This window comes from Herpailurus yagouaroundi, unplaced genomic scaffold (assembly GCF_014898765.1).
Source record: "Herpailurus yagouaroundi ecotype Mexico unplaced genomic scaffold, PumYag 142, whole genome shotgun sequence".
In the NCBI taxonomy this organism is placed as follows: Eukaryota; Metazoa; Chordata; class Mammalia; order Carnivora; family Felidae; genus Herpailurus; species Herpailurus yagouaroundi.
In genome coordinates, this window is record NW_024412397.1 from 935,783 (window position 1) to 958,002 (window position 22,220).

At 45.6% G+C, this 22,220-nt stretch overlaps 1 protein-coding gene across 8 annotated transcripts in view; it reads right to left on the reverse strand.

Moving 5' to 3' along the window:
• ATP9B (ATPase phospholipid transporting 9B (putative)) overlaps nucleotides 1–22,220 on the reverse strand; it is a 259,429-nt gene that overhangs the window by 146,100 nt on the left and 91,109 nt on the right. For all 8 annotated transcript variants that reach the window (XM_040478534.1, XM_040478532.1, XM_040478531.1 and 5 more), the window contains one exon: nucleotides 17,799–17,893. In XM_040478534.1, coding sequence (XP_040334468.1) covers nucleotides 17,799–17,893 — 95 coding nt within the window. The remainder of the gene's footprint in view (nucleotides 1–17,798; nucleotides 17,894–22,220) is intronic.

Consider the following 22,220-nt stretch of genomic DNA (forward strand, 5'->3'; position numbering starts at 1 on the left):
TGAAGATTCAGATTTCCTCTTGACCAATTCCTAAACACAACGTGTCTTCAGGATTAAGCTATATGAAAATATTTTCCTGGGGCGCCTGGGTGGTTCAGTCGGTTAAGCGTCCGACTTCGGCTCAGGTCATGACCTCGCGGTTCGTGGGTTGGAGCCCCGCGTCGGGCTCTGTGCTGACGGCTTAGGAGTCTGGAGCCTGCTTCTGATTCTGTGTCTCCCTCTCTCTCTGCCCCTCCCCTGCGCACACTCTGTCTCTCAAATATAAATAAATGTAAAACAAAAAAATTTTCCTGTAAAAAATGCTTTGTGCCTCCTGCATAAAACCCTTCCGGCTCAAAGTCTGGGCAGGCGACATGAGGCCTGCAGGTGGCCCAGCAGAGGCCCTGACACCGGGCAGGAGCACGGGGGAGGGTAAGGTCACGGCTGCCGCTCACAGCTGTTGGCAGGCCCTCCCCTCCCGCTGCCAGAGACTGGCATTTGACATTCAAAGGGGCGGCGGGACCTAGTGCAGCGGCTGCTGGGGTCTCCCACTCAGACGTGGTGCGAACGGTGGACCGCGTGGCTCTAGAGGCCGCGGCCAGGCCTCTCGAGGGAGCTGGCTGCTCTCCCCCCGCTGCGTGAGGTCCAAGGGCGATATGGCTGGCGCTCCTCCCGGAAGGACACCACGGCCGAGGGGGTAGGCTGAGCCGAGACAGGAACACAGCCGACTTGGGAAAGGCCTGCTCGCACGCAAGGCTGGGTGGGGTCTCGAAACGTGCCTTTCAGGGTCCCCACCACTCCCAGATGAGAACCTCCCGAGTTCAGGAAACCCGGTTCATGCCGAACACCTGCTTCCCTCCGGGAGTCTGGCATCTGGGCACATGCCTCCGTGAGTCCCCACTGTGCTCGCCTGATAGGGCCGTTTCACACGTGTTCTCCCAACGTGCTGCTGGTGTGTGCAGCCCACCCCGCGTGAGGCCGCTGGGAGGGGCTCTGGAACCCATATGGTGCTTCCTCCAGATTCGCCCCACGAGTCCTTCAGCTGGCTGTCTGCGCCCATGTCCTTTCACTGGAATAAATCGTGGTCATGAGGAGGACTGTGTGCTGAGTCCTGGGGGTCCTCCTAGGGAATCATTACAACTGGGGGTGGTCTTCCCATGTTTACAGCAGCACCATTGACAATAGCCAAAGTGTGGAAAGAGCCCAAATGTCCACCGATGGATGAATGGATATATACATATACACACATATACAGTGGAGTATTACTCGGCAATCAAAAAGAATGAAATCTTGCCATCTGCAACTACGTGGATGGAACTGGAGGGTATTATGCTAAGTGAAATTAGAGAAAGAAAAAAATCACAGGACTTCGCTCATATAAGGACTTTAAGAGACAAAACAGATGAACATAAGGGAAGGGAAACAAAAATAATATAAAAACAGGGAGGGGAACAAAACAGAAGAGACTCATAAATATGGAGAACAAACTGAGGGTTACGGGAGGGGTTGGGGGAGGGGGGATGGGCTAAGTGGGGGAAGGGCATTAAGGAATCTACTCCTGAAATCACTGTTGCACTATATGCTAACTAATGTGGATATACATTTTAAAAAATGAAAAATAAAATTAAAAGTGAAAAAAAAAATACCATAAAAAAACCCAACAACTGGGGGTGGTCTTGAGGCACCTGGGTGGCTCAGTCGGTTAAGCATCCGACTCTTGATTTCAGCTCAGGTCATAATCTCACAGTTCGTGAGGGCGGGCCCCATGCTGGGCTCCGTGCTGACAGCGGGAGCCTGTGTGGTGTTCTCTCTCTCCCTCCCCTGCTACCCTTTCACCACTCATGTTCACTCACTCTCAAAATAAATAAATAACCATAAGAAAATTGGGGGTGGTCTTGAAGGTCCCCCAACACAGAGAGTTTACCATTGTTTGAGTTCTGGTATTCATCTTTTGTTACCTGTTTTATTTTGGGTTTGTCTCAGAACCAATGTTTTAGCGTGGCTGCCATATCTAGACAGAAAAACGCAGACTAGCCAAAAGAGACAGAGGTCAAAGACTGGGGCAACCACAGCAGCTCAAGAGTGATGGTGAAGACAGGGACCTGAGACAGGAGAGTGCCTCAGAGGGGCCCTAACTTCTGGCATCGTCTCATCCTGACCCCACACAACCCACACTCGGGGTGGGTTTCCAGCAGCCCCCAATTTCAGGAAAGATAGAGTTCAGAGTTCGACTTCAACCAAGTTAACTACCACTTAAAACAAAACCAAACACAAAACACAGCACTCTTCAGAAGGACATAAGTCCATCCAGAATCTCTACAACTTGTCATTAGAAATGCTGAAAAAAGAATCCAAATTTCTAGACCTATGAAGACACAAGAACACAAGGTCTGGGGGCGCCTGGGTGGCTCAGTCGGTTGAGCGTCCGAATTCGGCTCAGGTCATGTTCTCGCAGTGTGTGAGTTCGAGCCCCGCGTCGGGCCCTGTGCTGACAGCTCCGAGCCTGGAGCCTGCTTCAGATTCTGTGTCTCCTTCTCTCTCTGCCCCTTCTCTGCTCATGCTCTGTCTCTCTCTGTCTCAAAAATAAATAAAAACATTAAAAAAAAAAAAAAAAAAAAAAGAACACAAGGTCTGTATTCAGCAAAGAATTCAATCAACAGACTAATTCTGGGGCACCCGGGTGGCTCAGTCAGTTAAGCATCCAACTCTTGACTTCAGCTCAGGTCACAATCTCACAGTTCGTGAGAAGCACGGAGCATGCTTGGGATTCTCTTTCCCTCTCTCTCTGCCCCTCCCCCACTAGCACCCTCTCTCTCTCTCTCAAAATAAATAAGTAAACTTAAAAAAAAAAAAAAAAAGGATTAATTCTGAGATGACCAGATCAGAATTAAGAGATGAGAATTTCAAAGCAATTATAACATCTCAAAGACTCAAAGAAAAATATTCTCCTAAAGAATAATCAATGTGAAACCAAAGCACACACACAAAAATTACACTTAAGGAAAAAGAACCAAATGGAAATTCTAGAATTAAAAAAATACGACACCTGAAATAAGTTTATTAGATGGGCTTAGCAGATTGGGGATGACAGAACAGAATCAGTGAATTCAGGGAGAGATCAAGGGATAATGACTCCGAAGACACAAAGGAAAAAGATCTAGAAAAGAATATGGTCACAGCACCACTGGCAGGATATTAAGAGGTCTAACATGCTTATGCTTATGCCTGGGATCCTGGGAGGAGTGGAGAAAGAACAAAGGAAACCTATGAAGAAGTAATAACTAAAAACATGCTAAATATGTTAACAGCCCCCGCAGATTAAAGAAGCCGAGAAAAACCCTACACAGATTTAAAAACAAAACAAAACAAAAAAACAGTAACAACAACACTAACAACAACATCAAAAAGCAAAGACACACTGCCAAAAAAACAAAGAAAGGAAAGTCTCACAAATCCGCAGAGAAAAATGACATATTACACACAGGAACAACGATCAAAGTAACGCTGATTTCTCATTAGAAATAATGGAAGCAGGAGACAGTGGAACAAAATATTTAAAGTGCTACAAGGAAAAACACAGGTCAACCCAGAATTCCACATTCACAAAAATACCTTTTACCAAAACAGCTGAAATAAAGAGATTTTCAGATCAATGAAAATGAGACTTCACTATTAGCAGACATACACTACAAGAAATGTTAACAGCAGGGAACTGTTTAGGCGGCAGGGAAGTGTTATGCAGTAGAAACTCAGCCTTTTGGAAGGAACGGTGAAGAACAGAAATGATAAACAGCAAAAGGAAAACAAAAATGCTGTTTTTCCACTTATTTCTTTAAAATACAAGTGAAACATTGGAACAGCTTACACGCAGATATAATGCATATAAAAAGCATATGAATGCGTATGAACGTAGACGCGTGCAGAAAAGGCACAATACGCTTTCAGAAGAAAGGACAGGGTGAGTTCTCACGCTTTATGTCAGGGGACACAATTTTACCTTTTTACAAGACACTTTTGGTTACGTGTGTACTGCAATCTCCAGCGAATAGGAAAAGAGAAAGAGCTGAATGAAAATACAATAGATAAAATAAAACAACTCTAAATACATTCACCTAAACTAAAACTGAGACACGGCTGCCCGGCCCATGAGGGAGGGTCAGGAAAGGAGAGGGAGGGGGGACTGCCGGCCAAGGTCTCCGAAGAGCAGTGGTGGCCAAAGTGGGGAAGAATCATCCTTCCGCAGGAGAAGAAACAACTCTTGAACATCATGACCGATCAGAGGGAGGGGACATAAATACCAAGACGGGTAACACTGTTCATTTATCGGTGGAAAATAGAAGGAATTTCCATTTGATGTAAGGACAGACTGTCTGCAGACAGAGGCGGGCGGACGAGAAGCCGCGAGAGGGCGGCCCAGACTGAAAGCACGGACGCGGACGAGGGCGGCAGGTGATGGCAGACAGTCACGAGGGCTATGGACTTGCTTTCCGGCCTGTGGCGATGGCCTCACAGGTGCAAGTGTGTGCAGTTTCACTATGTGCGATTTACTGCCTGCTGACTTGGCCTCAACGTCACAGAAAACACACACGCAAGATGACCGCAGGCAGCATAAGGACCAAGCTGGAAACGACAGTCACCAAGGGGTGTTTCTCATCTCTGGCCTTCGCGCTCAGAGACACAGAACAATTCACCTTCCAGTCCTGTCTGCCTGCTTCTACTTCAGCAGTCATGTCATTCTAAGTGGTCTCACTTTCCACTTGGTCTTTTTTGGCAGCTTCTGTTCAGACTGTGGTATCCTCTCAGATTTCTTAAAATATATTAGAGATTCGTATTTACTCTCTTCTCTTCCCGGAAGACCTAGTTAAGCTAGGCTTGTCAGCTCTCCTCTCCCAGTAGGAGCCCCAACTGGCGGGCTTAAAGAAAATATTCTTGGGGCATCTAGGTGGCTCAGTCAGTTAAGTGTCTGACTTCAGCTCAGGTCACGATCTCACAGTTGGTGTGTTTGTGCCCCGCGTCGGGCTCTGTGCTGATGGCTCAGAGCCTGGAGCCTGCTTCGGAGTCTCCCTCTCTCTCTATCCCTCCCCGACTAGTGCTCTGTCTCTCTGTCTCTCAAAAATAAACAAATGTAAAAAAAAAAAAAAAAAGAACAGAAAAGAAAGAAAATATTCTTTAGCAAAAAACAAGCAACAGTCTAAAATGTTATGGCTTCTTTCATTTCTAGAAAACATATTATTTTGCTGCTTACATTTATCTCCTACTTTAATTTTAATCCAGGTGAGTGGAGAGCACACAAATCTTCAAGCAGCCTAGAGTTACGTGAACAACAAGTGTGAAAGAACTGATTCTAATACAAGTGGTAACCATAACAACTCCAGAGGGAGCATCCTGTTCTAAGGGCAGCAAAATCCTCCGAGAGAGCCAACTGTGAAGTGTCGGTGCACACGGCCCAGTAGGAAGTACGACGGCAAATCAGAGAAACTGGCCAGAAAACGGAAGGAAGAGACGGTGTGGCGGAGACTCCTGTTAAAGACAGGACTTTCAGGCTTTCGCTGGGCACATGGCTCCACTGAAGACCCTCCCTCCCTCACCCCTCTTTCCAGCTCTCACCACGTGGGGCGGAGCACGAGGAGCAGGGGTGTGTGTGTGCCGTAAGGCCCACGGGCCCTCTCCCCGCCCCTGCCCTCCCGTCCTGCTGGCGAGGCTGGAGGGGAGCAGTCACGTGGGACACAGGTGACGGTCACATGTCAATGACGACAGAGCTGCCCTCTCAGCCTCGGACCACCCACCTCTGGGCTGGTGAGTGAGGGGGAAAAACCTCTCTCTTCTAATTTGTGTCGTATCAGTTCGGGAAGCAGAGACCACTCTAGATCTCAGGGGCAGAAAGGGATTTGCTTGCCAGATGGAATGAGACACTTCCAAACTCACCCGGAGGGATGAGACTCATGACTGAACCTCCCAAAATGACTCTGAGAATGTTACCAAAACGGTCCTCCGCGGAAAATACCTTTGCAACTGCAGAGTTCAAGAGACACCCCGGAGCCGGACCCCAGGGTGAGGGGGACACCACAGCTGCCACTTCTGCCCGTGACACCGAGGGCGGCCCCTGCCGGTGCAGAACTGCCAACGGGGCAGAAGGAGACCCCTTCCTCCCCTGCCCTGTAACTTCTTCTGAGAGTCTGCCGAACCTGGGAAAGCTCACTCACATACCTTCATCAGGGCCTGGAAAACACGCACCCATGAATTTTCACGTTTCTCGAGAACAGAGATGCTCCGCTGGATGAAGGGTGAGCACAGCAGCTCACCACAGCGGGTCGGCTACTGCAGCTCAGAGTATATGTTAACTAATAGAAAGTTATTTTCAAGTTAATTAAGTCAAGCTGGTTTGCGCAAGAAAAAAACGCATCGTGTCACAATTGTAGACTTAGGGAGATACGACAAGAATGCCTAGCAAGCAGCCAAGCGGCTCCTGGGAGAAGGCGCGTCTGGGAATCCTTCATCATTTCAGCATTACGCTGTGGAAATATTTTTCAAAACATGAAGCTCGCGTACAACAGACTACCTTCTGATACATGGAGATCGAGAGCAACCCCAGCAACAATCCTCACTTCTACGTGCACATGAACATTCAGAGGAATGCCTTTCATCTAGTATATTAGACATCAAATGACTGAATAATGGCACAATAATGAGAATGTCATTCGAAGCTTTTCACGATAATTTAAAAATCATTCTGAAGTTTTCAATAATGTAGGAAAGCCTCTGCTATTAGGTCAAGGGCAACATTTGTTCGCATTACTTAAAGGTCATTAAAATACATCCTTAATCATAACATGTGGTTCATTACAAATAAAATTGCCTTTCGTTCAATAAAACTAATTAAATGTAAATGGTGTTGTTTACTGCTACATAGATCTTTTGGAATAAATCAGCAAGTCATGATTTATTGTGACCTCGTTGTTGTTAATAAATCCGCCTGATCGCAAAAGCCAGAAACATGTTTCCCGAATGTGTATGGGCGCCTGAAGCACGCCTTCTAGTCGCCTGTGCGGCCGCGAGAAGAGACCCTGCCTATGCAGGGTCGGCAGCACGGCCAGGGCGAAACGGCCTGTTCAAACCGTAATTGTCTGATCACATCGGGTGACCAGGGGATACGACAGAACCAGACAGGTTATTCTTGGCGGTGTCCTCAGTTCTGCAAGAAAAGCTCTAAGGTTTGCAGGGTCACCTCTTCTTAGTGTCAGGATGCTCAACTGACGCTGTCGCAAACCGTGATGACATCGCAAACCCCAAATTCATCACGTGAGACACAGAAAAGTCAAAGTGAGTGGCAGGCAGGGGAAGTGTATTTATGGGGAAGCTATTAATGGAAAAACCAAATCGTCTTGCCTGAATCCGTAATGAAACTAGAGCTTTTTCCCTACGAAAAAAAAATCTATACAAATATGCCAAATTATATGAAGCTACAAATTTAAACTGATTAATATACCAGAAATTCAGTTAAGCTTTCCTTTTTTCTAGGATATACTGCTTTTTGGTTTTATGGTCATAACAGAACTTCAAATGCTTTCATTTTACTACACCGTTACTTTACTTAAATGCTTAATCACACTCTCTATCAAAGTGCATCAACCATAAAATTTTAAAATTAGCATTATCTGAACCGCATGCTACAACTCTGTAACTGCCCTTGAAATGTATACACGTGGGTCACTGATAAAAATGAGGAGCACATCCTTGTGATCTTGAGCGTAACAAAACGTCACCTCCCGTGGATCACGGCACACGGGACAGGCAAAGGTACAGATGAGGACACAATAGGATTTCAACTCCTCTCCCGACACACGACTTACACACAGAACTGCCAACGGCGCAGAAGGAGAGCCCCTCCTCACCTGCCCGGCAAATTCTCTGAGGGTCTGTTGAACCTGGGGAAGCTCACTTTCCCGAGCGCACGCGTGCACCCGTGTGCCCTTTAACCGCATACACGCCCGTGCCATCGCCCTATCACACCCTCTGCAGGGCTGGCGATTCCACCCCTGGCCTCCGTCACGGCTCACCCGCTTTCCTAGAATTCTGCGTTAACACCAGTACCCCAGGTACCCTCGTTCGTTTGCCTTACGTTTGGCTTTGCTTTCGGGCACGTTCTGTCTAATACAGGTTTTAACTTCACACTTTTCTTTCTACCTCTCTTAGCAAAATTAAGGCCGCTACAAACAAATGAGTATTTAGCGCAGGCGTTCCCAACCGTCCACGCGGGTGACTCGACAATTCTTGCGAAGGAGACTCAGCGGGCAAGACTCAGGGTGGGGCCCCCACGTGGGCCAGGCAGCAAACAGAAATCCCTCCCGGTCGGTTGGCGTCCGCGATCTGCTTCTCCCCCGCTTCACCCTGGAGAGTTTACGGAGGACGCGGGCTACAAAACAAGACGAACACCCGACGGAGAAATAGTGGCACCCGCCAAGCAATCGGCTCGAATCGTATCAGAAAAGTCAACAAGCCGCAAGCACGTCTCGTGACAGAAACGAATCCATTTTAGCAAACAGTATGAGAAGCGTAAGCTAGATGTCCTAAGTAATAAGGTGACGGCCCAGCTGTCTTTTGCCACATTGAAGAAAAGCACAGCAAAGTAGACAGAAAACAGGGGAGTCTGAGCGAGCCTGGGAAAAAGCTGAGAGAGGAGGAGACCGCAGGGCGAATTTCCAGGCCCCGGCCCAGCACGACCGGGCCTTTCCACAGCGCGTGACACCAAGCAACGCGTCTGACACTCCCTCTAACAACAATCCCGCAGCCACGCAGATTTCGGGATGGGATCCAACTCCCTTCTCTGTGAGGCTACGTGCAGGGAACGCCTGAAGAGGTATGACACCGCCAGTGCTAACGACAAGCATCGCTGCCCGCTCACAGGCACCGAGTCGGCAAGACAGGCTTCTGATCACAACCGAGCCTCCACAAGCATAGAGGAAAACGTGTTTCCGTATTTACCATGGGAAGCTTAAAACGTTTACGTGGCAAAAGACACTGTAAAGCGAGAACTCGAGAAGCAGACTGGAAGGCGACGTTGGCAACAATGCACCTGGCCAAGGTAGGGAGTGACGGGCGCGCTGCTATGCTGACGTGGGGATGGAAAGCTCGGAGACGGAGTGAGGGCAATTTTACATGTCTGCAAAAATAGCAGTACATGGCACTGCTGCCGTCGGTCAACAAGTTGTTTCCTTAAGTCTGATTTCCCACTCACAGCTTGACTCAAAATAAATGCTAGAAGGATAGGAGATTTGATGTGTAAAGCGGGAATCGTTTTTAAACTGAAAATAGGATCATGGAGTAGAAACATTCAAAGCATAAAACCGAAGGCAGTAACCAATTTATTTTTTTTTTTTTCACGTTTATTCATTTTTGAGAGACAGAGAGAGACAGAGCGTGAGCAGGGGAGGGGCAGAGAGAAAGGGAGACACAGAATCAGAAGCAGCTCCAGGCTCCGAGCCGTCAGCACAGAGCCCGACGCGGGGCTCAAACTCACGAACGGTGAGATCATGACCTGAGCCAAAGTCGGACGCTTAACCGACTGAACCATCAGGTGCCTCAGTAACCATTTTATTTTTAAAAACTGTTTTTATTGAAACATAACTAACATATAACATCGTCCAAAGTCAAGGTATACAACATGCCGACTGGACACATTCGCCGCTGCAATTAAGACTGTCACTGTAACGAGAGTGATGACCATGGCCGTGTCACGTGCGATAATCGGAATGGCAGCCGTGGCGGCCATGTCACGTGTAATAACGAGAACAGCCGTGTCACATGTGATAATGAGCACCGTGGCCACGTCACGTGTGATGATCAGCACCATGGCCATGTCACGATCAGCACCATGCCGGGTCACATGCGATAACGAGCACCGTGGCCATGTCACGTGTGATGACCAGCACCGCGGCTGTGTCACATGTGATGATCGGCACTGTGGCCGTGTCACGTGCGATAATCAGCATGGCGGCCACGTCACACATGATAACCAGCACCACAGCCATGTCACGATCAGCACCGCGGCCATGTCACGTGTGATAACGAGCACCGTGACCGTGTCACGTGTGGTGATCAGCACCAAAGCCCGCTGGATAAGTAGCCATTTTAAAAAAGAACCACTTTAAAAAAAAAAAAGAAAGAAAAGAATCACTTTTGCATGACCAGCAGGCCACTCTACAGATACAGTAGACTTTCAAAGGGACAAAGGAAACCATAAATGAAAAACGTGGACGAGACTTAAGGAGAGTGGAAACTGATGCGAATGCTTCACAAGCTGCACACAAAGACCTCTAAAAACATACAACAGAAAAAGAGGCAGATACCACAGCACACATTTATAAAAGATAAACGTAAATTTGAACAAAATGACATTTTCAGTCATCAGATGGGAGAAGACAGGTCAACCGACGGACTGATACACAGGAAATGCACACGCTGCTGCCGTCTTGGGGGACGTCTTGGCAAAAGAACCAAAATCCTTCAGATATGTCTGTCTTTTGATTTCTAACACTGTTTATAAAGCGTCCACGTGTTAACTCTCGTATTCACCAATAAACACCAGGCTGGTCACTGAAGTTAGAATGTGTCAAGCACCACGCAGCCATGAGCACTTGCAGAGACACACGTTTTCTAACATAAAAAGGAGACACAAAACATACCGTGGAATAAATATCCTAACAGAAGAAAGTATGTACAGAGCTATCCAACCACCCAAGCGCGTGGTGAGGAGAAGGGGCAGAAGGGGCGCTGTCGGGAGTAACTTTTGCCCAAATGTGAACGGCAGCCAACGTTAACGAGTAAAATTATGGTAGTTTTCCATCCTTTTTATGATTTATATATTATTTTCAATGGCATCACTGTCATAAGCAGCAAAAATTAATCTCCACTTCTTTTCCGCAACGAGTGCTAAGAGAAAGGGCTGATTGGCCTGGAAGCCGTGAGGCAGGAGGGTGGCCCCATGCACGTGCGCTCCAGGGCCCGTCCTCCTAGCATGTCTGTCCCTACAACGAGGAAATCCACCAAAAACAAAGACCCATTAATTCGGTGTTTTAAAATTTTATGCTTGATGACCCATCTTCTAATTATAATCTGAATTCTTTTTAAAAAAAATTTTTTAGGTTCATTTATTTTTGAGAGAAAGAGACAGCACAAGTGGGTTAGGGGCAGAGAGGGAGAGGGAGACACAGAATTCGAAGCAGGCTCCGGGCTCCGAGCTGTCAGCACAGAGCCCAACGTGGGGTTCAAACTCACGAACCATGAGATCATGACCTGAGCTGAAGCTGGATGCTTAACCTACTGAGCCGCCCGGGGCCCCTCACTATAATCTGATGTCACATAGATCAGTTAGTCCACAAGGCATTTATATCTCTCATTAAAAATTAATCAAGGACTTCTATAAGCTATGTTGCTGTAACTGGCATGAGACTTGCCTTCCCACCAAAAACATCGGGGAAATGAACAAAATATGAGAAACAGCCGTTTTCAGACATGGGACGCAATGCTTCCAGAAGCACCCCTGGGTGGCCAGCTTCCTGCAAAAGTGGATTTTTCCACCCCCACAAAGTGAAGGGGAAGCCAAGCCCACAAAGGTAGTCTTCTTAAATTTAGGGACAGAGACCGGAGCTCAGGGGGGCAGGGCAGTTAGCATTTGCAAAACCCCCGAGAAGGAGACGAGGTGGAAAGGACCAGAGGCCCCTGCGCTGAGCTCACGAGTGCACCGCTGGTGCCACTGCTCGCCTGGCTGGGAGGAGGGAGCTCTGGCCAGGCAGAGCACACCCAGAGAGCCCTAGCCAGAACCAGCCCCAGAGATGACACAGATTGGGGAAGAGACCGAGTCTGACCAGCCAGCCACTCAGAGGCATCTGTGAACAACCAAGAATTTTCATGGATATCCCAGAAAGACCAGGCCTTTGTAGTAGGATTACACCAGCATCACAATAAAGGGGATTCAAGGCCCACCCTGGGAAAGTTTAACAAGCTTTGAAAAGATCAAGTTTATTCATAGGCTGCTAAACTAAGAAAATAAAATCAGTGGTTTTGAAAAAAGAAAAAAAATGACATTTATTATATCCAGCATCTGTTACAAAATTATCAGACATGCAAAGAGGCAGGAAATTGTGACCTCTAACAAGGAGTAAAAATGAAAACTAGAAACATACCAGGAAACAACAGAGACAATGGATAAAGAATAAGTATTATAAACTGCTGAGTGATTTAAATGAAATTATAAACACATCGGGAGAGGAGAAAAAAAGCTACTTAATAACAGAAAGAAGAGAACCACCTGGAACTTCCAGATATTAACAATAGAATATTTGGAATAAATACTTTGCTGGACAGCCTTAACAGAAGACTCGATACTGCAGAAGATAAGGTTAGTGAATCTGAAGACAGAGCAACAGAAACTATCAAAACCGAGCCACAGAAAAGAGCACGAGAGTGCCAGTGGACTGTGGGAATAACGAGTGGTCTCCCACATGGGTCGTTCAGGCCCCAGATAGAGGGGTTGGGCAGAAAGGCATGAAAAATAAAGAGTAAAAGTTTTTGAAATTGGGGGGGAAAAAACCACAAACAACAAACCCAAAGCAGGACCAATCAGACGCATCATTCACGAATTCCTGAAAGAGCGCCCTGAGGAAGAAAAGACAAAGAGGAGACGGAAGGGTTGCAGAGTGTTTCAGAACGACGTATGCCATGAGGCAGAGCAGAGACAGCTCCGAGATGACAGCAGAGGCCAGAAAAACTGTCAAACAAAAACTTGAAAGACGCCTCCCCAAAATGAAGGTAAAATAAAAACATTTTTCAAGCAAGAATTCTCACAGTTAACCAAGCAGACTTCTCCATGACGTACTGAAAAGTTTTTTGAGGTGCAGGAAAATGATCCTGAACGGTAAGTTGGACCCACACACAGGAAAGAGGGCTGTGGAACTGGTGAATGTGCAGGAAAGTGGAAAAGATGGGTTTTATTTTTTAATACCTTCTTAACATGCTTGACTACTTTAAGCAGAAATATATCCATTTTATTGTGTGGTTTGTAACACGCAGAGGTAAAACACATGACATGGTAACACAAAAGACAAGAGGAAGGAAGTGGAAGTCTACTGTGCAAGTTTCTTAAATTACAGATGAACTGGTAGAACACCAGTGGAGAGAGACGCTGGTGGGTGAGGAACATGCTGGAAACCACAGAACAACCACTACAAATAGAACCAACTGTTACAGCTGATAAGTCAGTAATAGTAAGTAAACAAAAATCTAAAATAATACCTAAAGATGCAAAAAAGGAACATAGAGATGAGATAAGTAGAAAATAAACAGCAAGATAATTGCCTTTACCTCAACCATTATTATGAGGGTAAATGTACGCATTAAGCATGCAACAACTGTCAGTAAGTAAAAAGGCAATATCTACTTCTATTATGTTAATAAGAAACCCACTCCATATATAAAGAAATAGACACTATAAACATAAAAGCATGGAAAAAGATATGCCATGCAAACACCAATCAAAAGAACACTAGAATCACCATATTAACATCAGACAGAGCAGATGTCACAACACAGCATCCTATCACACATAATGAAAAAAGGTCAATTCACCAACAAGATGAAATAATTCTGAGTGTGTACCTAACAGCGATGCTCCAGAGTACATCAGACAACTGATGGAATTCAAAGGAGAAAGAGTGTATCTTAAAATTCTTGTTTCATTAATTAAGAGAACAAATGGCAGAAAGTAAGTAGAAATATACAACCTTTAAACAACAGTTTCCATCAACTTGACCCAATGAGCACTTACAGGATATCCACAGAGCAGCAGAACACAGTCTGTACCCGGAGAGAGCACGTGCCAGGTCATGGCACGAGTCCCAACTTGTACCAAAGGACTGAGATAAAACATAACGCATTTGACGAACATAACATGGTTGAATAACAACTAAATTACAAAGGACATCAGGAAAATCCCCGACTACAAGGTAAGTAAACAATGTTTCCAAGTAAACAAAGGATGAGAAGAAATCCCAAAGGACCTAGAAAACATTTAACAAAAACATAATAAAAATATAGTATGTAAAATTTGTGTGATACAGGTTAAGTAACACTTAGGTGTGTTACAGCTAAAGGCTTATAACAGAAAACAGCAACGTAAAAATCAAGTTTACTTCCACTTTAAGAAGGTAACAAAGAATAAAAAACTGAACACAAACTAAGTGAGAATGAAGGGAATAAATATCAGAAAGAAATAAGTAATACAGAAAATAAACCAACAATAAAGATGATCAAAGACACCAAAAGCAAGTTCTTTGAAATAGGACTAAAATCGATGAGCCTCTGATGAGACCGGACTGACTAGGAAGAAAAGATATAAATTACCAATACTGACGATGCAAGGGGGATCCTACAACCACTAAAAAATAGTGTAACAGAAGGGAAAAATGGGTGATGGGCATTGAGGAGGACACTTGTTGGGATGAGCACTGAGTGTTGTATGTAAGCCAACTTGACAATAAATTGTATTTTTAAAAATAATAAAAATTTAAAAAATAAAAAATAGTAACAGATTATGAATTTTACACCATTAAATTTGGCCACTTATATGGAACAGATATTTCTTCGACAAACATAAATTTCCAATGAATAATAAATCTGATTAACTCTACTATCTACTTTAGAAATTCAATTCATAATTACCTCCCCACCAAGTAAACTTGTAGCTCAGATAGTTTCAAGGCTGAATACGTCCAATAGTAAAAACTAATGACACCAATCTTACACCAACTACTTCAACAAATACAGGAGGCAAAAAGACTTCCCAACTCAACTTATGAGGCCAGCTCACCCCTAGGTAACAAACCAAAGGCATTACAACAAAAGCAAAACAAAATACAAATGTTTCCAGTCCATGTCAATCATCGTGTTAACAGATAACAAAGAAAAACCATATGATCATGTCAACAGACAGAAAAGCTTCTGAAAAATCCAATACCCATTCATAACAAAACGTCTCAGGACGTTCTAGGAATAGAAAGAATTTCCACAGCCCGATAAGGGGAATCTTAAAAAAGCCTACAACTACCATCACAAATGATGTTAAGAAGCTACGTGTTCCCCAAGAACGGAAAGCAGAACGGTTTCATCACTTCCGTTCAACAATGCAATTAGCGACCGCAGCCAGTGTGATACTGCGAGTAAAAGAAAGAGAAGGCCGTACATGCACACTTGCATAAAAGAGCTATAGTGTCTTCTTTGCACATGGCGTGATCAGGTAGAAAGAACATTCTAGGGGATGACACAAAAGTCACTAAAAAGGCACGCACAGACATTTCACCAAAGAGGATACGGAGATGGAAAACGGGCACATGAAACAATGTTCCAGGTTACTAGCCGTTACGGAAATGCAAACTACAATGAGGTGTCACTGCACACTTACGGAAATGACTAAAGTAAAAAAATAAGAAAAATAAATCACCCCACCAAATATTAGCAAGGCTGTGGAGAAACCGCAGCAATCATGCACGGCCGGTGGGGGTGTTTGATGGCACAGCCACTGAAAAGCAGGCTGGCGGGTTCTGCATGCACACTTTCCCACACATCCCTGACTTGTGACTTAATGACTTCCTAGCTTCCCATTTGTGCCTGCCCCCTGTGGAGTGGGCAAAGCTCACTCCATATCCTACGGAATTTAAATAAACCATCCCAGAACATTGAGAATTAACAGACTGGAAACAAATCATCCGAGTGGTGTGCCACCTGGCACTGACTGAGAAACTGATCCAGAACAGTAGTCTCGACAATTTTCCAACACAACTTCTGACCCGGGGAATGATGGAGACCACAAGATGTACTGAGATGATACCAGAGATCTAAGAATATTTCCGTGTCTAAACAGGGAAGAATTAAAAACAGGACACACTTTGCATACATCTGGTTTCATCAATTCAATACTACACGCACATGAGTGCATATAAAATTCTGACTGGCAAACACCAACACAAAAATGGGCAGGAGAGAAGGGCCAACAACGAAATAAAGACAAATTTCTAGTGAACACGTGGTGCAGATTTCCAACTGAATTAGTATCCAAAGACGTACAAATTAAAACAATGAACTGTCCAAATTTTCTCTAAGAAACTGAGATTTTTTTCTTCACTACTTAAGTGTTTTGAAGCACGGTCACCAGTAATTACACTCTCGTTACAGGAATATGGGCACGGCTCTTCTGAGATGACCTATGACCTATGACCTACTAGAGCGGAAGCCTAGGCACTCCTTCACCCACACCCCTCTTCTACCTTTCACAATTTCCCTGACAAAGGAAGACTTGCTACTTACATGCCTCGTCTTCACGTTCGTATATTTAAAAAATACACATACTGGGGGCTGCCTACTTGGCCCACCCATGACAGAGGTGCACGATGTTAGCTGATGAAATGAGAGGGATCCTTCTCCAAGTCAGCAGTCAGGAAACCAAGATGTGGAGTGCCAACCTGGCAACCCGCACCCTCTCCTGTGTCACCCTTGGGGTAAGAATGGTTGTGTGTGTGTGTTTGTGTTAAAGGACTGCCAAAAAAAAAGAGAGAGAGAGAGAGAGAGAGAGAGAGAGAGAGAGGGAAAGTCAGGAGGAGAGGTTAAGTATGACAGACATATTATATGACCTGCATTATTACGTGGCAATGAATGGACAGAACAAATAAGCAAATGCCCATTCGTGACAACAGGTTTTGGAAGACACAGATAAAACATATAAAAGAATGAATTTCAACCTAGGGAGCACCAAACATACAGGCAACCGAAAATACCTAAAGAACCAAATACTTCCAAGTTTTACACACGCCACACACATGTAGTTCCCAAAAGGTCCAGTGTGCACAGGATGGGGAAGGTCAGTAACCGGAAACCGCATGCAGTACCAGCAGCTATTCCTATCCAGACCCGACCAATCTAAGGAAAGTGACCAAATCTATACCACCCAATCCCCTTCCGTTGACCGACGACTGCCTGAGTCAAAGGTCTTTCTTGGACCATCGCAAGTTTTCTTCAGTCTACGCCGGTTATGAGAAAATCATGTCAGAAGAACGAAGCTCCTCTCATTCAGGTATATGCTACATCTCACACGAGCACCAAGCGGCCTCAACTGTGGTTTTGTTACAAAAAGATGTGTGCAGGCTTAGGAGGGCGTCAGCACTCGTGAGACCTGGCTGAAAATGCTGAAATCCAGAGGCACGGTTTCCTCCAATCCCAGCCCTGCCTACTCCCGGGAACAGAGGGGCACTGGGCGGAGACCATGCGAGGTGCTGAGGGTGCGCTCCTCCTCCTCTCTGGGCCAAGAGACACCGCGACACGCCCCTTCCTCCCGAGGGAAGAAGCTTCTCCGCCATCCCAAGAACGGCGGCGCAACACGAACCGGGCTCCACGAGGAGGCGAACTTCATCTGGGCTCCGAGGTCTGCCAAAACTATGGCAACCAGACCACCAGGGAGCCAGTTAGCAATAATGGACTCACTTAACCCGCCAGAAGTTCTCAATCTTAACGACTACCCAACTGAGAGGGTTTAGAAGGAAAAGACCAAAAGGAAAGGGAGAGTGAGAGAAAAGGAGGGAAAGGCGAGCAGGGCATGTGCTAAGACACCACAGAAACAATTTTGGCGTAATTTTCAACAATCCTTCGTTAGTAATAATAAAATTATTTTGAAAAACTGTCAGGGCATTCAGTAAGCTGGCTGGTACACAGAAACTGTTGACTGCCCGGCAGCGAGCACGACACGTGAATGGCACCGGAAGCGCAAGGACACTCACCCCCAAGGCTGGCAGCCTCTGCGTGCAGCTCACCGCCACCTTCAGCTTCCAGTCAGTTTCACCATCGAGCTGGTCAGTGCGAATAAAACACGAACCTTGGAATGAAAGAAGAAAGTTCCGGAGTTACAGGTACTTTAAGAGCACAATTCTCCAGCACAGCGGGATACAGAAATGATGCCTCTAGAGATTCACGGAAACAAAACTCCTTACAAGGCTTCATTTATTTGATTCACAAACGAGTGTGCACAGAAGATCCAGGTCATTAACTGATCACTTACCTCCTACGTGCTGCTCTTGCCTATTAAGCCTTAGTATTAATTAGTGCTTTATTTTAGAAAACCTGCATTGACCATTCCCACCCTCAATTCATGTTCTGATGATAACAGAATATGCAAATACACAAAAATATCCCAAGAACGTGCGCCATAATGTTGCTAATAAATTATCTGATGTGCCACCATAAAACAGGTTCAGTAATAAAAGCACAGCTAAAATGTCAAAACCCAGGTAAGGTCTATCGTCATACGACCCTCTCAAATTTTAACATGATAAAATATTAAATTACAAAATTCGATTTACTCTTGACCACTCTCACACCATTTCTCAGAACCTATCCTAAGACAGATAAACAAAAAATGACCGATGTGCCAGATGACCCTGTAACGTTATTTATGGTAATGAAAGGCTGGGAATCGGTGAATCAAAGGAGCACGAGCAGCAGGAAAACACAGGGCCCAGGTGGCAGACATGGAGGGAAGGGACAAAGGAAAGGGAGGGAGAGAGAGAATGAGAAAGACCTCCATTTTTACTGGTAACGATCCCTTGGGTGCACTTCGCCCGGTGAAGAAAGCGGGATGCAGATGCTGGGTGTGGAACAGCGCCTTCCCCTGACAAGCCAGGTGGGGCAGGGAGGGGACGTGCGGGTGGGGACGTGGGGATGACGTCTGCCACACCCGAGTGCCCCCCATTTTACACTGCTCGCTCTGAAGCCATATGTGTTTTACATAATTAAAAAAGCAAATTACACCAAACTTCTAAAAAGCAATCCCTAAAAACAAGCACATAAAACGATACATTAGCAGTTTCATTACCAGATGAATTCAGGTGACTTAAGGTTTTTCAAAAGCCCACTTACAAAATACACTGGTTGTAGAAACCCACACCAGCATGAGTGTACCTTGGTGACTCACGACAAGGACCCGGCAGGCAACTGCAACCTCCCGAGAAGACCCTGCACGTGCCCCGTCCCACACAGCCCTCCCTCCTTGTAACACTACCGTCCCTCGCACTTCTTGGCTTTGATTGAGAGTCTACCCCCCAAATCCCCCTCAAGACACTACAGCCGAGCCTTGTCCATTCTGGGCACGTCTTCCAAGTCACATTTCATCTACAGGTCCTCCCTGCTCTCCCTCTACATTGTCTACTGAAAGGCCCCGTTTGCATCTCACTGACCGAACACTCATGATCCAGGCCAACCATCTCCCCTCCACCTGGGGGTCCCGTAACCCCAGCTCCTGCACCCGGAGCCCAGCTCACACTCCAGGGACCATCAGAACTGTTGCCCAACTTCCATCCAGAGGCACCGTGTCCAGGCTCTGCTCTGCTTTGATGCCAACAGGCCCTTTGTGCTCAACGCCCATACCCACGCCTGCACTACAGGTCGAAGAAAACAGAAGTCTTTCCTTCCTTCTCAGAATAAAGAGCTAGAATAAAATGTAGAAAGAGAGGCATCCGCTCTTTGGATTCGGTCTTGTCACCTGGTGACACAGTTCCTGTGAGAAAGTATTGATTCCTTGTTGCAATTTATCCGCATTTCAAGACAATGAGTTGGCCGCCTGCCATCTTCACGAGACGACCGGTTAGGCACACATGTGTGTGCGTGTGTGCGTGCGTGTGTGTGCCGGGTGACCTCCAACGCCGTTCCGCTCATTACAGAGTCTCAGGCTGATCCATTGTTGGAGCAGGGGAGACATCTGATTTTCAGAATTACCACATTATGAAGATCAAAATGTCCAGTGTTCAACAAAAATCCCAAGGCACACAAAGTAACAGCAGAGTATGGCCAATTTAAAGGGGGGGGGGGGGCTGCCAAACAGATACTATCCCCGAAGAAGACCCGACGTCAGATCTACTAGACAAGGACTAGTCTAAAAGATGCTCAAAGTCAAGAAAATAATTATGAACAAGATGGAATCAATAAAAAGAGAGAAAACATAAAGAGAAAAAGGAAAAAAAAATTCAACAGCTGAAAATTCAACACATATAATAATGTCAGTGAAAAATTCCCTGGGTAGAGTCCAAGGCAGACTTGAACAGGCAAAAGAAAGAATCGGTGAACCTGAAGACAGGGCAATAGAAATGGCCCAAAATGAGGGACAGAAAGAAAATGAGCTGAAAAACCATGAACAGAGACTGAGAGACCTGTGGGACCCACCACTCAGCCCAGCATACACACAGTGGGAGTCCCAGAAGAAGAAGAGAGAAAGGGGCCAAGAGACTATCTGGAGAAATAATTACTGAAAACATCTCATATGTAATACAAGACACAGATGTGAACACCTATGAAGCCCAAAGAAAGCCAAGGAAGATGAACTCAGACCCACTCTGAGTCTGAAACAAGTTCTAACCAAACTTCCAAAAGACCAAGAATCTTGAAAGCAGCAAGAGAGAAGAGACTCATCACACTCAAGGGGCCCTCAGTAAGCTTATCTGCAGATTTTTCACCAGAAACTTTGGGTTTGAGAGAAAGTGCACCAACACATTCAAAACGCCGCACGAAGACAGACCCGTCACGTGTGACTCCTATATCCAGCAAGACTGTGCCGCAAAGCAAGAGGGAGATCAAGACGTTCCCAGACAGACAACCGCTGTGGGAGGTGGGGACCACCGACCTTTTCTGCAAGAGCTGCTTGTTCCCGGGAGTAGGGCAGACGCAAGGACAGGACAGGAGACAGTCACTGGAGGCCGTGCGAGAACTAAGGTCTCGGGGCAGGCCAGCCCACGGCAGGTTATAACACGAGGAGTATGGCCACAACAGTCTGTAACTGCACTTGGTTTTCTACATGATTTCAGAGATTCATAAATCTGAAGAAAAGCAATCATTCCTCTAAAAGTTGAAATTATGTAACTTTGGCTTATAATTCCACATCTTGTTTTGTACATACTTTGAAACACTATGAATGCACTCAAAATAATTTTTAGTTTATGTTTTTGGACACACAATGAATAAAGATGTAATTCTGTGACATCCACAAAGGGGTGGGGATGGAGTTGTAAGTGAGCAGATTCTTGTACGTTAATCGAACTTAAGTTGGTACAAACTGAAATTCCACAATTGTATCTTCAGGATGCTGAATGTCATCCCCGTGGTAACCGTAGCGAAAAAAGTTCTAGAATGGAGACAACAGGCAGTGAGAAAGCAATTTAAACACTTCACTACAAAACATTCACCAAAACAGAAAATAATACAGAAAGTGAGGGATCAAAAAAGAGCTCTAAGGCACATGGGAAACCAAATGCAGTGAAAAAGTCCTTCTCCATCATTATGTTAAGATGTAAGTGGGTGAAACTCTCCAAAAAGAGAGACGGGCAGAACAAGTGAAAACGCACAATCCAACCACATGCGGTCTGGAGGACACTCCCTTGAGCTCCAAAGACACACAGAGGTTGAAAGAGGAAGGATGGTGAGAGATGTTCCGTGGGAAAGAGTATGGCAATTTGTCACAAGATTAAACACAGAATTAGCAAATGAGGCAGCAGCTCCACTCCTGGGGATAAACCCTTAAGAACTGAAAGCAGGGTCTCCAGAAGAGAAGCGTACACCGTGTTTTACATGGTCACAGCATTACTCACAGGAGCCAAAACACGAGAAAAACCCAAGCGTCCACTGATGGAGGCGTGGATACGGAAAATGTGCTCTGTACATACAGTGTAAGACATCGAGCCTTAAGGAAGGAAATTGTGCAATACGATGCAACATGGACGAGCCTTGAGGACATTATGCTAAGTGAAACCAGCCACACACAAAAAGACACATACTGCAGGATTCCACTCAATAAGGTTCTTAGAGGAGTCAAATCATAAAGACAGAAAGCAGAATGCCGTATGAGAGGAGGGGAGAACGAGGAGTTATTTTTTAATGGATACAGAGTTCCTGCCCTACAAGGTGAAAAGTTACAGGGGCAGAGGACTGGACAGCAATGTGAATGTATTTAACATCATGAAAGCTTGCACTTACAAATGGTTAAGACGGCGTGACGCTGTGATTTATGAGAAATATATATTTGGCCTTAGCCCAACAACTTTTCACTCTCTGCTCCTAAATATCCTACCTGTTGAGAGTGATAAAGGTGTCTTTTGTTAATGAAGGAGACTTCTGGACCCCACTCAAGGGCGGGGCTGTTGCCAGGACGACCAACCATG